Source organism: Bubalus kerabau, chromosome 20, assembly GCF_029407905.1.
Source record: "Bubalus kerabau isolate K-KA32 ecotype Philippines breed swamp buffalo chromosome 20, PCC_UOA_SB_1v2, whole genome shotgun sequence".
NCBI classification, from domain to species: Eukaryota; Metazoa; Chordata; class Mammalia; order Artiodactyla; family Bovidae; genus Bubalus; species Bubalus kerabau.
The window spans coordinates 17071297-17087267 of NC_073643.1; the positions used below are offsets into that span (position 1 = coordinate 17071297).

General features: G+C 41.9%; 1 protein-coding gene across 18 annotated transcripts in view; it reads right to left on the reverse strand.

Annotated features, from left to right (window-relative positions):
* The window catches only part of ANO10 (anoctamin 10), a 216486-nt gene that overhangs the window by 60699 nt on the left and 139816 nt on the right, over positions 1-15971 (reverse strand). Inside the window, exon 12 of one of the 18 annotated variants that reach the window (XM_055557898.1) lies at positions 1322-1902. The exons of the other annotated variants lie outside the window; for them this stretch is intronic. Coding sequence (XP_055413873.1) covers positions 1882-1902 — 21 coding nt within the window. The 3' untranslated portion in view covers positions 1322-1881. Of the gene's footprint in view, positions 1-1321; positions 1903-15971 lie in introns of those variants that run through there. 18 annotated transcript variants of the gene reach the window in all.

Below are 15971 nucleotides of genomic sequence, written 5' to 3' on the forward strand. Positions count from 1 at the left end.
TCAGAGAGGGTTCCCTGAAGGGAGTGAGTTTGAGCAGAGACCCGACCGATGAGAAGGAATTATCTCAGCAAGGAGAAGGGGGCTGAAGTGTTTCCAGAGAGAGGACACACACATAAAGGGCTGGGGGTGCTGAGGAGAGAGGGGCTGCAGAGGCAACCGGAAGCCAAGTGACATGGGAGCTGCATAAACTGGCAGAGGAGTGAGGCTGCGCTGAAGGCATGAATGAGGATGACTCCATCAGACTTCTTTGGCTGTGGTGGGGGGGAGTGAACAAGTGTGCAAGTGCAGGCAAGTCAGCAGGGACACTGGAGTGTGTGGGAGAGCAGTGGGGCTGCAGCTCCAGGAATCACTGGGGGGCTTGTCAGCAGAAGACTCACCAGGTCCCCTTGACTCGTGCACTCAAATGATAAGCCCAGGCTGAGGGGCAGTTGAAGGGGAGGAGGGGTCTGCACGGGCTATAGATTTTTAGCTATCTGGGGGAGTGTCTAAATGCAGGTAGACATCAGCACGCGGTGTGATAGACGGGTCTCAAGTTCGTGGGAGGGCTGGAGACAGAGATCTGGGATCACTGATGTGTAGGCAAGGGGCCGATGAAGCCACGAGAGTGGACGAGTTGCCCAAGGCTGTGCGGTGAAGGAGAACAGATGAGATGCAGCGAGACAATGGCGGAGGATGGAAGCAGGGAACTGAAACATGAATGACAGGCAAAGGGGAGGGGTCAGCAAGAAGCCTGAGAGCAGCAGGCAGGGGCAGGCAGAAACCAGGCAGCTCCGGAAGGACGCACGCAAAGCGGAGAGAAAGTAGCCAGTCAAGGCGGGTGTTGGAAGGTCAAGTTTACACGAAGCCTGAGGAGGAACGTTTGGGGGTACCCAGCAGCAGCCTCGGGTGGCCCTGGTGGGAGTGGTCACAGAGGCAGGACTCAGAGGGCTGAGAAGAGCCTGGTGGGTGAGGCTGGAGGAGGGAGGGACCAGCGACAGGCTTCAGAGAGTCTGCCTGCCAAGGAGGGCTGAGGGCCGAGGGCCCATCTGGAGGGAGACCTGGGCTGGCCGGGGGTTTGCTCTTTAAAGATGTAAGTCCTCAACATGAGAGAGGCTTTGGGGCAGAGGAGAGAACGGCCAAAGCTGAAGATCCTGGAAGGAGTCCCAGGGAACAGAGCCAGGATGAATGCCAGGTGAAGGCTAGCCATAAACAGGGAGTCTGCACGGTCCCTGGCGAGGAGCGATGGGTGACCATGAGTGTCAACAGCACTGAAGGGAACACGTTTGAGACCACAGAAATTTAAAAGGCACTTATTGCTTAGAATATGCAACTTAATACTTAAAACGAGGATGGACAGGTGAGAATCACATGTAGGGTCCTCACTTTTTTTTCACAGAACTAATTGCAAATCATCAGTAAATATACTTTCCTCAAAACAGGTAATCACAGTCCTCAGCAGGGGGGAAAAAAGGGTCTCAAAGAACAAAATAAAAATGCCAGCTCTTTTAGCTAGACTGGAAAAAATATCAACATCTCCATAATGAAAGTTTGTTTGGATGGTGGCACTTTGGGTGATCTCTTTATCTTTAGTCTTTAACAGACATGCATTATTTTTGTGCAGGAAAAAATATTTACGTGGAAAAGAACACAGGGATTCTATTCCTCATGTAACAGATGAACTACACGGGCCCCACCCGGTAAACAGACCCAAACCATACAACCTGTAGTTCAGAGTCTGGCTTTTAATCTCGAGCCCAGGAAGCTGGAGACAGCAATCACTGTACATTCGTACAGTCTACAAATACACAGAGTGCACTGCTGCAGGGCCAGATTGCTTTGATGGTGGCCTTCTTTCACCTTATCTCTCAAAATCTTCTGAACGTCGATTATTCCCCCACTTGGCTACAGTTTCAGAAGTTCCACCTATTATAGATTTATTTAGATTAATGCGTATCATCTTTAAAAAGTGAAAATACTCTGGGAGGGTTAAGAAGCATCACCATTCACAAATTAATTAATTTAATTGGCTGGAGTTAGCAGACATTCAGAGAAGGCAATGGCACCCCACTCCAGTACTCTTGCTTGGAAAATCCCATGGACGGAGGAGCCTGGTAGGCTGCAGTCCACGGGGTCGCTAAGAGTCCGACACGACTGAGTGACTTCACTTTCACCTTTCACTTTCATGCACTGGAGTAGGAAATGGCAACCCACTCCAGTGTTCTTGCCTGGAGAATCCCAGGGATGGCGGAGCCTGGCGGGCTGCCGTTTATGGGGTCGCACAGAGTTGGACACGACTGAAGCGACTTAAAAGCAGCAGCAGCAGCAGACATTCTGGGGCTTCCCTGGTGGCTCAGCTGGTAAAGAATCTGCCTGCAAAGTGGGAGACCTGGGTTTGATCCCTGGGTTGGGGAGATCCCCTGGAGAAGGGCACGGCAATCCACTCTAGTATTCTTGCCTAGAAAATCCCCACAGACAGAGGAGACTGGCAAACTGCTGTCCGTGGGGTTCAAAGAGTCGGCCTAAGTACAACTAAGTGTCGCTAAGCACAGCACAGCAAACGTTCTCTCTCGCTGTATACTTCCCCACCCACCAACCCATGAGTGCTAGGAAGTGGGATGGGGAAGGCACCACCACAGTAGCTTCCACACAGGGAGCCAGCTTCAAGGAAGAGGGGTAAAGAGAAGCAGAGACGGTTATGTGGCAGCCTGGATGGGAGGGGAGTTTGGGGGAGAATGGATACATGTACATGTATAGCTGAGTCCCTTTGCTGTCCACCTGGAACTATCACAACACTGTTAATCAGTTATATTTCAATATAAAATAACAAGTTAAAAAAATTCATTGTGGGGAAGAGAGAAAAGCAAATGATTCCTTATTGGAAACAAATAGAAAAAAAGAAAGAGAGAAGCAGAGAGCAACCCACATTGTCTGAATGATCAGCAAAGGACAAATTAGACCCCACTTTCTTCTTATTGAGTTCTTATACCAGGATCCAGAATTCAAGATGAGCATCATGATAGATTAAGTAAGCTTTTGTAGTCTAGCCTAGAAACCTAAATAACATTTATAGCACTGTGTTTCAAAAGATCAATTTTTAAAATCTCGTTTATATTTTTCCCACAGAAACTGTGTTTCAAGGCTGGGAACTATTTTATGCTAACTGAACAGAGGAAAAAAATTGTAAAAAACATTTTAGCTATTTTTACTTGTTTTCATAAATAAAAGAAAGCCTAAGATAAAATACAAATCTGCTCAGATTTGAAGAAAAACACCCTAGAAATGAATAGCTGAGCTGGATTTTCATAGCCTGTCTGTGAAAAGAGAAGACATTTTGTGGGCCATGATTGTGATTCTTTGCCAACTATTCTCCTTTAAAGTGAAACTCACAAACTTTATTCTAAACAAAGTAAAGGAGAAAAGAAAAAGTGAGGGGTAGGGTGGGGCAATGGGTAGAATGCTGAAACTAACCAATACAAAGAAGTTGGCGACCCATAACAACATGCTTCAAATAGTGATTATAGCGTGTCTTAGCTGGGAAATGGAAAAGAACAGGCAGGACCAGAGAAAGTTGGTACTCAGAAGCTACACGCTATCTGGCGCCAGTGGTAAAGTTCTGCCATCGCCACGTCGCTCACCTGTGGTCACTGCAGGGCTGTCAGACTCTTGGGAGTCTAGTAGCCAGGTGCACAGTGAGCAAGTGGAACCATTTTTATAAAAACTAGAAAATTCATAATATGATCGACGGTAGCAGCTGTGTTTGTAGCAGTGTGCCCCAAACCCTGTGTCTGCTGACATTGAAAATGCAAATAGAGATAAATTCTTGGAATTCTGTAAAGTTAATTTGATTTCTACAGAGGTAGGTCTGCCAGGTTACCTCTTTTCATTCAGAGCCCACTGAATAAAAGAAAGTCCTTCAAAAAAGCATCCTCTCCTCATCATCAGATAAATTAAATGCCAAGTGCCAATTAATAAATGATTAATTAAACTGAGACTGAAAAAATTATTGAATCAAGCCCTTAAGGGAAAAAAACTCAGTGATTTTCATTTTAAAATGGTAGATCAAGCATGCACACGTCTTATCCTACCTCCCCAGGGTCTCCTGAAATGACAAAACATATAATCTAAAAAGAACAAGACTGGATAGCAAGATAATTTGCCAGAACTTCTGGATATAGGGCTTGTGGAATGGAAAGTGCTGCTCAAGTCTCCTGAGACAAAGGCAGGTCCTCCCAAAGGAGACTCAGAAGAAAACCAATGTGGGATTCAGCCTCACAAAAGGAAAGGATTGGGGCAGGGAGTTAGCACCAAAGTAAATGCATTAAAGAATTGCCTTCAGAAAACCTGGGGCCATAGGAGGTCCTTTCTCATGCTACCTTGTGAGACTGGTTCAAGGTGGCAGAGTAGAAAGATGTGTGCTCATCTTCTCCTGCGAGAGCACCAAAATCATGCCACCCTGTAACAGAGAAACCGCAAGTTCTACTGTTGAACTAAAGCCAAAGACTTGCCCTTTAAAGAAAACATGTCGTCTTCTGGGAGAGCTCCTTGGGTGGGATTGCCAGGCCCAAGAAAGTTGAGACCAAGGTCATACCAGACTCCTACTAAAGACTTGGCTGGCACAAGTGGGAGAAAATATCTACTCTCAGCTTCTCCTTCAAGAGTAGAGAAATGAAACATACATCAATGTTCCATCCTATCAAAGGAATTCCCTAGGAACTGGTTACTGTCTCAGTAGACTCAGAGCACTGGAGAGGATCCTTCATACTCTGTGCCTGGGGCGGGCGGGGGCAATGAGAACAAGAGAGAGATTGTTGAAAATACCAGAGAAACTGCAATACTAAAGTTAGACACCAGAGGGAGCAAGAGATTACAAACCCTTTTTTCAAAAGATAACAAGCAGACTTCTCTAACTGGGAAACTATATGAACAAATCCAGCAAAGACACCATCTCCAGAAAAGGTTTGAGACATTCCCAGAATCTCTAGTTGGGCTGACTAATGGAGGTCTCTGCCTGTACAAAGCTAGTCTGTAAATATTGGGAGAGGTGGCTGTTTTTTCAAGTGCCCAAATCTCAGCAAAATTGAACAACACCACAAACAGGGAAATATGACACAATAAAGAAAAATAATAAATCTCAAAAAAGACCCCAAAGAAACAGAAATCTATAAATTATATGGCAAAGAATGCAAAACAATCATCTTAAAGAAGCTTAATGAATTACAGGAGAACACAGATAAAAAACTAATCACAATCAGGAAAATGATGAATAAACAAAGTGAAAATATCAACAAAGAGATAGAAACTATTAAAAAAAATAGAGAACTAAACCAATTCTGGAGCTGAAGAATGCAATAACTAAATTGAGAAGTTCACTAGATGGGTTCAACATCAAACTTGCTCAAGGAGAAGAAAATAACCATGAACCCTAAGACAGGTTATCTGAATTACTGAGTCAGAAGAGCAAAAAGAAAGAAGAAAGATAGATGAAGAAAGCTTAAGATTCGCAGTGGAGGGACTTGCCAGGTGGTCCAGTGGTTGAGAATCCACCTTCCAGTGCAGGGGATGCAAGTTCTTTCTCTGGTTGGGAAACTAAGATCCCTTATGCCATGGTGCAACTAAGCCCACACACCACAGCTGATGAGCCCAAGCAACACAAGCAGAAAGAAGCGCCTGTGCTGCGATGAAAGCCTGCGTGCTGCAACGAAATCCCATGTGCCTCAACCAGGATCTGACGCAGCCAAAAATAAAACAAGTAAGTATTTACAAAAAAATGATACTTAATGTACATCAGCCAGGTCTCATAGTCTCCAAGCTTCAACAGTGTGAACCAAGAACTTCCAGATGTATAAGCTGGATTTTGAAGAGGCAGAGGAACCAGAGATCAAATTTCCAACATCCGTTGGATAATAGAAAAAGCACAAAAATTCCAGAAAAACATCTACTTCTGCTTCATTGACTACACTAAAGCCTTTGACTGCATGGATTACAACAAACTGAACAATTCTTTTTTTTTTTTTTTTTGAACAATTCTTAAAGAGATAGGAATAAGAGACCACCTTACCTGCCTCCTGAGAAATCTGTATGCAGGTCAAGAAGCAACAGTTAGAATTGGACATGGAACAAAAGACTGGTTCAAAATTGGGAAAGGAGTTATGTCAATGCTGTATATTGTCACCTTACTTATTTAACTTACATGCAGAGTACATCATGCGAAATGCCAGGCTGGATGAAGCACAAGCTGGTATCAAGATTGCAAGAAGTATGGATAACCTCAGATATGCAGATGACAGCACCCTTATGGCAGTGAAGGGTGAAAGCAGAGAGGAACTAAAGAGCCTCTTGATGAAAGTGAAAGAGGAGAGTGAAAAAACTGGCTTAAAACTCAACATTCAAAAAACTAAGATCATGGCATCTGTTCCCATCACTACATGGCAAACAGATGAGGAAACAATGGAAACAGGGAAAGACTTTATTTTCTTGGGCTCCAAAATCACTGCAGATGGTGACTGCAGTCACAAAACTAAAAGATGCTTGCTCCTTGGAAGAGAAGTTATGACAAACATAGACAGCATATTAAAAAGCAGAGACATTACTTTGTCAACAAAGGGCCGTCTAGTCAAAGCTGTGGTTTTTCCAGTAGTCATGTATGTATGTGGAGTTGGACCATAAGGAAGGCTGAATGCCAAAGAAACGATGCTTTCAAACTGTGGTGCTGGAGAAGACTCTTGAGAGTCCCTTGGACAGCAAGGAGATCAAACCAGTCAATCCTAAAGGAAATCAATTCTGAATATTCATTAGAAAGACTGCTGCTGAAGGTCCAATATTTTGGCTACCTGATGCAAAGAGCCAACTCACTGGAAAAGACCTGATGCTGGGAAAGACTGAAGGCAGAAGGGGAAGGGGACAATAGAGGATGAGGTGGTTGAATGGCATCACTGACTCAATGGACATGAGTTTGAGCACGTTCTGGGAGATGGTGAAGGATGGGGAAGTCTGGCATGCTGCAGTCCATGGGGTCGCAAAGAGTTGGACACAACTGAGCAACTGAACAACAATGTACATCAGCAAGAAGACCAATATATGCATCGTGGGAATCTCAGAAAGAGAAGAGCGAGAAAGAGGCAGAGAGCTTATTTGATGAAATAATGGTCAAAAACTCTCCAAATCTGAGGAATAAAATGGACATCCAAACTCAAGAAATTTAAAAGACTTCAACTAGGATGAACCCAAAGAATCTGATACTGAGATACACTGTAATAAAACTGTCAATGGACAAAGAGAGAATCTTAAAAGTAGCAAGACATGTGTCATGTTCAAGGAAGATCCCATAAGATTATCAAAGGAGTTCTTAGCAGAGAAAAATACAGGCCAAAAGGGAGTAAAATGACATATTTAAAGGGCTGAAAGTACAAACCTGCCAACCAAGAATACTATATCCTGCAAAACTATCTTTCAAAAATGATAGAGAAATAAGACCTTTCCAGATAAAAAAAAGCTAAGGGAATTCATCACCAACATCTTCCTTACAGGCAATGCTCAAGAGAGTCCATCAAGTTAAAAGAAAGAGTGCTAGACAGCAACACAATAGTATATAAAAATATAAAACTTTCTGGTGAAGGTAACACATTGACAAAAACAGTATACAGTAGTGGTGTATCACTTTTGACTCTGGTGTAGAATTTAAAGGATAAATTCATTAAAATAACTATAACTATAAAATTGTGTAATGAGGGGAAACATAAAAGAGTAGAGATTTTGTACATGACTGAAGTTTTTTTTTAATCATTTTTAGAATAGACTATTATAAGATTTTTTATGTATTCTCCATGTTAACCACAAAGAAATACCTATAGAAAATAGATAAAAGAAAAATGAGAAAGAAATCAAACCAAGATGCTACCAAAAAAACAGCAAAACACAAAGGAGTACATCAAGAGAGGAAAAGGACAAAATAACTGTAACCATACAGAAAACAATGAATAAAATTGAAATAATAATTTTGCTTCCACAAGTAATTACTTTAAAGGTAAGCAGACATTCCCCGATTAAAAGACATAGAGAAGCTGAGTGCAATAAAAAAGATCCAACTACATGCTAGCTCTAAGTGTCTCACTTTAGATATGAGAACATATATGATGAAAGTGAGAGGACAGAGAAGGATACTCCATGCAAATGGTAACAAGCAAAATGAACAAAGACAAACAAAAATAGGTGGCCATACCTACAAAACAGATTTTAAAGACTGAGACAGACAAAGAAGGGCATTATACAATGATAAAGGGTCAATTCACCAGACACAATAATTATATATTATTAACATCATAGTACCCACATATATGATGCAAAAATTGACAAAACTGAAAGAAAAAGTAGGCAGTAACATAATAATAATAGGAGATTTAAATACTCTGCTCTCAATAATGGATAGAGTAACAAGACATTAGAGCAATAAGAAAATAAGAGGACTTGAACAAACCTGTAGACCAACTGGACCTAACATGGGCAGAACACTCTGCTCAGCAAGAGCAGAACACATATTCTTCTAAAGCACACATGGAATATTCTCTAGGATAGATCACCTGTTAGGCCACAAAACACATCTTAACAAATTTAAGAAAAATGAAATTCTATCAATTATCTTTTTAGACAACAGTGGAATGAGTCTAGAAATCAACAGCAAAAGGAAAGCTGAAAAGTGAAGAAATGTTAAGTGAAAATTAAACAGCACACTCTTCAACAACCAACAATGGGCCAAAGAAGAAATCACAAGAGAAATTAGAAAAAATTTTGAGATAAATGAAATACAATATACCAACACTTAAATGGGATTCTGCAAAAGCAGAACTAATAGGAAAATTTATAGTCTTAAATGCCTTCATTAAAAGAGGAAATATCTCAAATCAACAACCCACTTTATGGCTCAAGGAACAAGAAAAAGAAGACCAAACGAAATCCAAAGTTATCAGAAGGAAGGAAATAATAAAGATTACAGCAGAAACAAATGAATTAGAAAATAGAAGGCAATAGAAAAAAAAAATCAATGAAACTAAGAGTTGGTTTTTTGAAAAGACCAACAAATCAACAAACTTTTAGTCTGACTAACAAAGAAGAAAAGCTCAAATAACAAAAATAAGAAACTAAAGAGGAGACACTACAACTGATGCCAGAAATAAAAAAGGATTATAAGAAACTACTACGAACAATTAGATGCCAAAGAATCTAGGGGAAAAAGACTGATCAACTCCTAAAAACATAAAACCAACAAAGACTGAATCATGAAGAAATTTTAAAAGCCTGAACAAATATAGAACTAGTAAAAAGACTTAATCAGTGATTAAAAAAACTTCCCAGCAAAGAAAAGCCCAGACCCAGATGGCTTTACTTAAGAATTCTACCAAATACATAGAGAAATTAACACCAATCCTTCTCAAATTGTCCCCCAAAAAGCTCAAGATAAACTAACACTTTCAAATTCATTCTCTGAAGTCAGAATTACTTTAATAATACCCAAACCAGACAAACATACTGCAAGAAAACTGTAGACTAATATTCCTGATAAATATTGATGCCAAAATCCTCAACAAAATGCTAGCAAAGTGAATTTAGCAGCACACTGAAAGGATTATACACCTTTATTTTTAGCCAAGTAGTTTTTATTTCTGGAATACAAGGATAGTACAACATATGAAAAGAAATCAATGTAATACAACACATCAACAGAATGAAGGGGGAAATGATCATTTCAACTGAAAGAAAAAAGCATTTGACAAAATTCAACTTTTTCATGATACATCATATTGACTGTATTCAATCAATAAAAAGAAAATAAGGAAAGTACCTAAACATAGTAACGGCCAGCTATGAAAATCCTATAGCTAACATCCCTCAATGGCGAAAAGCTGAAAGCATTTCCTCAAAGATCATGAACAGGGCAAGGATGACCTCTCCCACTCCTGTTCAACATATTACTGGAAATCCTCGCCAAAGCAATTAGGCAGCTGCTATAGAACACAGTATGGAAGTTAAAAACAGAATTAGAATATGATCCAGGAATCCCACTTCTAGGTACATATTCCAGAAGAAAAGAAACAGGGTGTTGAAGAGATATTTACATATCCACGTTCAATGCAGCACTAATCACTGCAATAACCAAGAGACAGAAGCAACCTAAATATCCATGGGCGGATGAATGGATAAAGAAAATGTGGTGCATATATATGGGGGATTATTACTCAGTCATTTAAAAAGAAGGCAGAGAGTTTCAGTTTAGCAAGCTAAAAAAGCTCTACAGAGATCTATTTTACAAAACATGCATACTGTTAACATCACTGTACTGCACACTTAAAAATGGTTAAGATGTTCATTGCAGCACTGTTTACAACAGCCAGGACATGGAAGCAACCTAGATGTCCATCAGCAGATGAATGGATAAGAAAGCTATGGTACATATATACAATGGAGTATTACTCAGCCATTAAAAAGAATACATTTGAATCAGTTCTAATAAGGAAACTGGAGCCTATTATACAGAGTGAAGCAAGCCAGAAAGAAAAACACCAATACAGTATGCTGCTGCTGCTGCTGCTGCTGCTAAGTCGCTTCAGTCGTGTCCAACTCTGTGAGACCCCACAGACGGCAGCCCAACAGGCTCCCTCGTCCCTGGGATTCTCCAGGCAAGAACACTGGAGTGGGTTGCCATTTCCTTCTCCAACGCATGACAGTGCAAAGTGAAAGTGAAGTCGCTCAGTCGTGTCCGACTATTAGCGACCCCATGGACTGCAGCCTACCAGGCTCCTCTGTCCATGGGATTTTCCAGACAAGAGTACCGGAGTGGGGTGCCATTGCCTTCTCCCCCAGTACAGTATACTAACGCATATAAATGGAATTTAGAAAGATGGTAATGACAACCCTGTATGCGAGACAGCAAAAGAGACACAGATGTATAGAACAGTCTTTTGGACTCTGTGGGAGAGGGAGGGCAGGGGATGATTTGGGAGAATGGCATTAAAACATGTATAATATCATATAAGAAACGAATCGCCAGTCCAGGTTCGATGCAGAATACAGGAAGCTTGGAGCTGGTGCACTGGGATGACCCAGAGGGATGGTATAGGGAGGGAGGTGGGAGGGGGGTTCAGGATGGGGAACACCCATGGCAGATGCATGTTGATGTATGGCAAAACCAATACAATATTGTAAAGTAAAAAATAAATACATAAATAATAGAACTAAAAAAAAAAAAAAAAAAAGAAGTAATTTGCCAGAAATGAGCTATTAAGAAGAGAAAAAAAAAATGGTTAAGATGCCAAATTGTATGCTAGGTGCTTTATGCACAGTTAAAAGATTCAAAGGCCAAAAATCCCAATGGTTTCCCCCCCCTCCCCCTGCTAAAAAGCCAAACAAGGAGCAGTGCTGATGTCCAGGGTGGCAGACACTCAAGTTCTTCAGACCGAGTGAGGCCAGTCAAATCCTTGGGTGGCCAGTCTGTTCCCTGCTCCTGAACCTTCCGGGACTCTCCTCATGTAGAATCCCCTACCAGGAGAGCCCTTCTGGGGAACAGACCTGCACACCCACGCCAGCAGAGGGAAGCCACGGCAGCTCCTGTCTCACCATCCCAGCCACCAGAGGTCTAGAAGGCTGAGGACCACTAATGCAAAGAGCAAGATGAACAAACAAGAGTTGACCCTTGAGGACAAAAGCAGACAGTTGGGGAGCACTTAAGAACTCGAAGTTTACTGCCCACAAGTGCTGTATGAAAAACAAAAATTATTCAAGGAGTTACTTTAGGAAAACGAAAATGGAATGAATCTAAGAGGACAACATGGAAAACAAGAAACAGCAGCATCTGACCATGACTTACAAGAGACTAAAAGAAAACAGGAGATGACCCTTTGGAGTTGAATGCTTAGGAGGTTCTTTTTTTAGAAGCAAATTATTAATCCTAGGGTTATATTTCCTTCTCTTCAGGTTCAATAACATGATTGGTTAAACAGTATATAATATTCATAACATTATAAATTTTCATTCTGTTTTTATAATCAACAGGGAGACAAATCATAGCCAATTATAATTATAATCTAGAGTATAAAAATAATAAAGGAGCCAGCAAAAATTGGGAGAGAAGAGGGCAGTGGAAGCCAAAGAAAGATTACCTAACTTAATAGTCTCATGTTCATGGAGAAGACACAATATTGCCTAAAGTTGACATATTAAGAGACACATCTTTTAATGAAATTTTTAAAGCTGTAACACAATCTCTATAATAATTTATAAAATAATACTATAATAAAAATTTAGAGGATAAAGTAGGAGATGAGATAAGTGGGCTAAATAATTCTTTTATAGCAACCAATATTGTCTAAGTTGACAGATCAGAAAAGGAAGTATATTACTGAAAGTTATATTGATGAATACAGGGGGAACCCAAACCAGAAACTGTTAGCAGTGACTGCTTCTGGGTAGAGAGAACAGGAATGGTGCAGGAGCTATTCACAATAGTCAAGACACATAAGCAAGCTAAGTGTCTACTGACATATGAATGGATGAAGATGTAGTACATACATATAATGGAATATTACTCAGCCACAAAAAAGAATGAAACAATGCCGTTGGCAGCAACATGGATGGACCTAGAGACTGTCATACTTAGTGAAGTAGGTCAGAGAAAGACAACACAGGATACTGCTTATACGTGGAAACCAAAAAAAAGGTTACAAATGAACTTATATACAAAACAGAAATAAAGTTACAGAGGTAGAAAATAAATTCATGGTTACCAGGGGGTAAGAGGTGGGGAGGGATACACTGGAAGATTAGGATTGACACATACATACTATTAATATGTAAAAAATGGCTGAATAATGAGGACCTATTGCATAGCACAGGGAAGTCTACTCAATCCTTTATGGCCTATATGGGAAAAGAATCTAAAGAAGAGTGGATATATGTTTACGTGTAACTGGTTTACTTTGCTGTACACCTGAAACTAAGACAACACTGTACATCAACTATACCCCGCCCCCCGATGATGATTTCTTTCAGGGTCTTCAGGCCCTAACCCTGGTGAGTTGCTGCCGGAAGCTGAGAGGCGCAGTGCCTAGGACCCCAGCACACTGCTCTCCCGACCAGAGTCTCTGCCAGGGGCACGGAGATGTGCGCACAGGGCAGGACTGGGAGCTGCCGCCGTCACAGACGGCCCGGGCCTCTGCTCGGCCCACTCGATCAGTCAGGTGAGGGAGCAGGGTGTAAAAGGCTAATAGAAAGCTGAATCTCAGGGAAGTGGACAGGGTAAAAAGCAATAGGAAAATGTTGGGAGAACCAATTAAAACAAAAAGATAAAAGTAGTTGATTACTATAAAAACATGAAAAGTTTTTTATCTCCTCTCCCTCTGTCTCATCCCTTAACACGTTATTGACCAGAGATGTATGAATACCACAGGCATTGGTTTCCACAAAAATCTCCTGGTCAATCACATGTTAATAATACAGTGGTTTGAAAAAAACATGCCAATTAAACTAAAAGCATAAAAGGAAATAATTTTAAGGGTTACAAATAAATTAAGCTGAACACCTCATCAGCTTTTCCCTTTAAAAATATAATCTCCATTGTCGGGGCCTGCGAACAGAAGACACTCCTTGTGGGTGAAGGACACAGACTGCTGAGACTGTCCTTTGTTGCTGGGGTGAAGAAGCTGGCTTTCCAGGCTTTGGCAATCCCTGTGTCACCAAAGAACACATCTACCCAGTGTGAAAGCTCGTTGCCCTTGAAGTGATTAATTGATAGGCTCTCTGAGTTTCTCTCAGCTCTAAAGTCTGTGCGTTTCCCATATACAGCTTGTAAAGCTTGTTCTCTTCCCGATCAGAGGTACACTTCATGCACAAAGCTGGTTCTAGGCCAGATTTGGTGATTCTGAAAGGAAGCGGAATCTGCAGGAGGGTTATGTTTTATTTGGAGTTTGCTTTGTTTTTTCAACAATTATTTTGATCACTTGACAAGTAAAAAAATTCAAGCAACAGTTAATAACTGTGTGCCTGCAAATGCTAACCAAGGCCTGTGAAGCAAAGTGATACCCTGAGACTGTGGTTTCATTTCACTATATACTTACTTCATCTACATTAAGTGGACCATCAAGTGAGAAATGAAGTCACGCTGGAGAGACACACAGTGTGTGTCCCTAGACATGAGACGCAGGGGCCAGCCTCGGTGCGCTCGACCACAGGGTGGTGGCTCTGCCACAGTGCAAGGTGGAATCAGCCTCCTGGAGTCACCTGCCTGAGGCCTGGCTGGTCAGTGAGAGTGGACCCAGCAGCCCTGACTGCTCACCTGGCCCCCTCAGGCAAGGAGGGCAGGCTCAGGAGATCAGGTGGTGCGAAGTCTGGCAGGAAGGTGTAGTCTGGAGCCAATTGGGCTATCCTTCCTTCCTGGCCTCCCCAAACACTGCTTATACTCAGATACACACAGGTACAGTGCACCCTGGAAGAATCTCGAAGCTGGGTGGAGGCAGGGGAGTCTCCAAGGCCCAATGGCAGGGGGGATTTCAAGCCACAGGTACAAGGGGGAAAAACAGTTCTTCCCCTTCACTGAGGGGGTGGCAGGATGTGTTCACAGCTACAGCACAGACGTGACATGAGCCTGTGACCCCTGAGATGGGTCTTCATTCACAGACTTTTTCTTCTTTCATCTAAGTCCTTTGTTGTCTTCCTAGTTTCTACCGCCCCTGCTCTAACTCATATGCTGTGGCCTTGGGAACAATTTGTTCAGTGCAGAACTAAAATGAATTAATAACTAGTCATATTTAATCACACTTCCTTGAGTCCCAATGTAAAGTGAAGATACATCTTCACTACATACAAGGGAAGATAGCATTTCTTTAACTCTGTTGGGCAAAAGCTCTCTCCCTTCTCGTCAGGTCCACCTGCCTGCTTTGAACTGGTCTGAATTTGACAAGGCCCTGTGTGAACTTGACCTCCGCAACATGCCCCCTCCAGGGGGTGAAGCTACTATGTACTCTCGGCCAGGATCTCTGGAAGGTTCATGCCTCTTCCTTCTTCCCTAAAGCATCACTTTCCTTTACTCCTACCACACTCTGGTCATTATGAAGCTCAATCAGGCATGTACAGGAGTAAACAGAAGCTACAGCTTTCATGTAAGGATCCCCTGGTGGACAGTGATGCCTGATGCTGTTATCAGGTATGCACACACTTTAGAGTTCAAACAATCTGCAAGTTTTTAAAGTTACCTCAAGGGCCAGAAACTGACCTTCCGTGACTATGTGTCACAGCTGAGAGCAAAATTCTAGATATTCCTTTCTACAAGGCACTTCTTCTCCCCGTGGGACCCTCCTGGTGGTGCCCTGTGAACGCACAGCGGCCACGGCAGAGCACATGCTTGGGGACCGGGCAGACCTACATGCAGACACCTCCCACAGGCTACTGTGCACGTCAGAGCTCCGTGGGAGCCTTGCTCTCTTCAAGCAACAGAGCACCCTCACACCCGATGTGTGCTGAGTAGTCAACACATAGAAATGCTAATTCTTGGGGACTTCCTTGGTGGTCCAAAATTGGGAAAGGAGTATGACAAGGGGTGTATACTGTCACTTTGTTTATTTAATTTCTATGCAGAGTACACTGTGCGAAATGCCAGGCTGGATGAATCATAAGCTGGAATCAAGCTACCCAGGAGAAGTATCAATAACCTCAGATATGCAGATAATACCACTCTAATGGCAAAAAGTGAAGAACTAAAGAACGTCTTGATAGGAGTGAAAGAGGAGAGTGAAAAAGCTGTTTTAAAACTCAATATTCAAAAAACTAAGATCATGGCATGCACTATCACTTCCCAGCAAATATAAGGGTAAAAAGTGGAGGCAGTGACAGATTTTTCTTGGGCTCCAAAATCACTGTGAGTGGTGACTACAGTCATGAAATTAAAAGATGCTTGCTCCCTGGAAGGAAAGCTATGACAAACCTAGACAGTGTATTAAAAAGCAGAGACA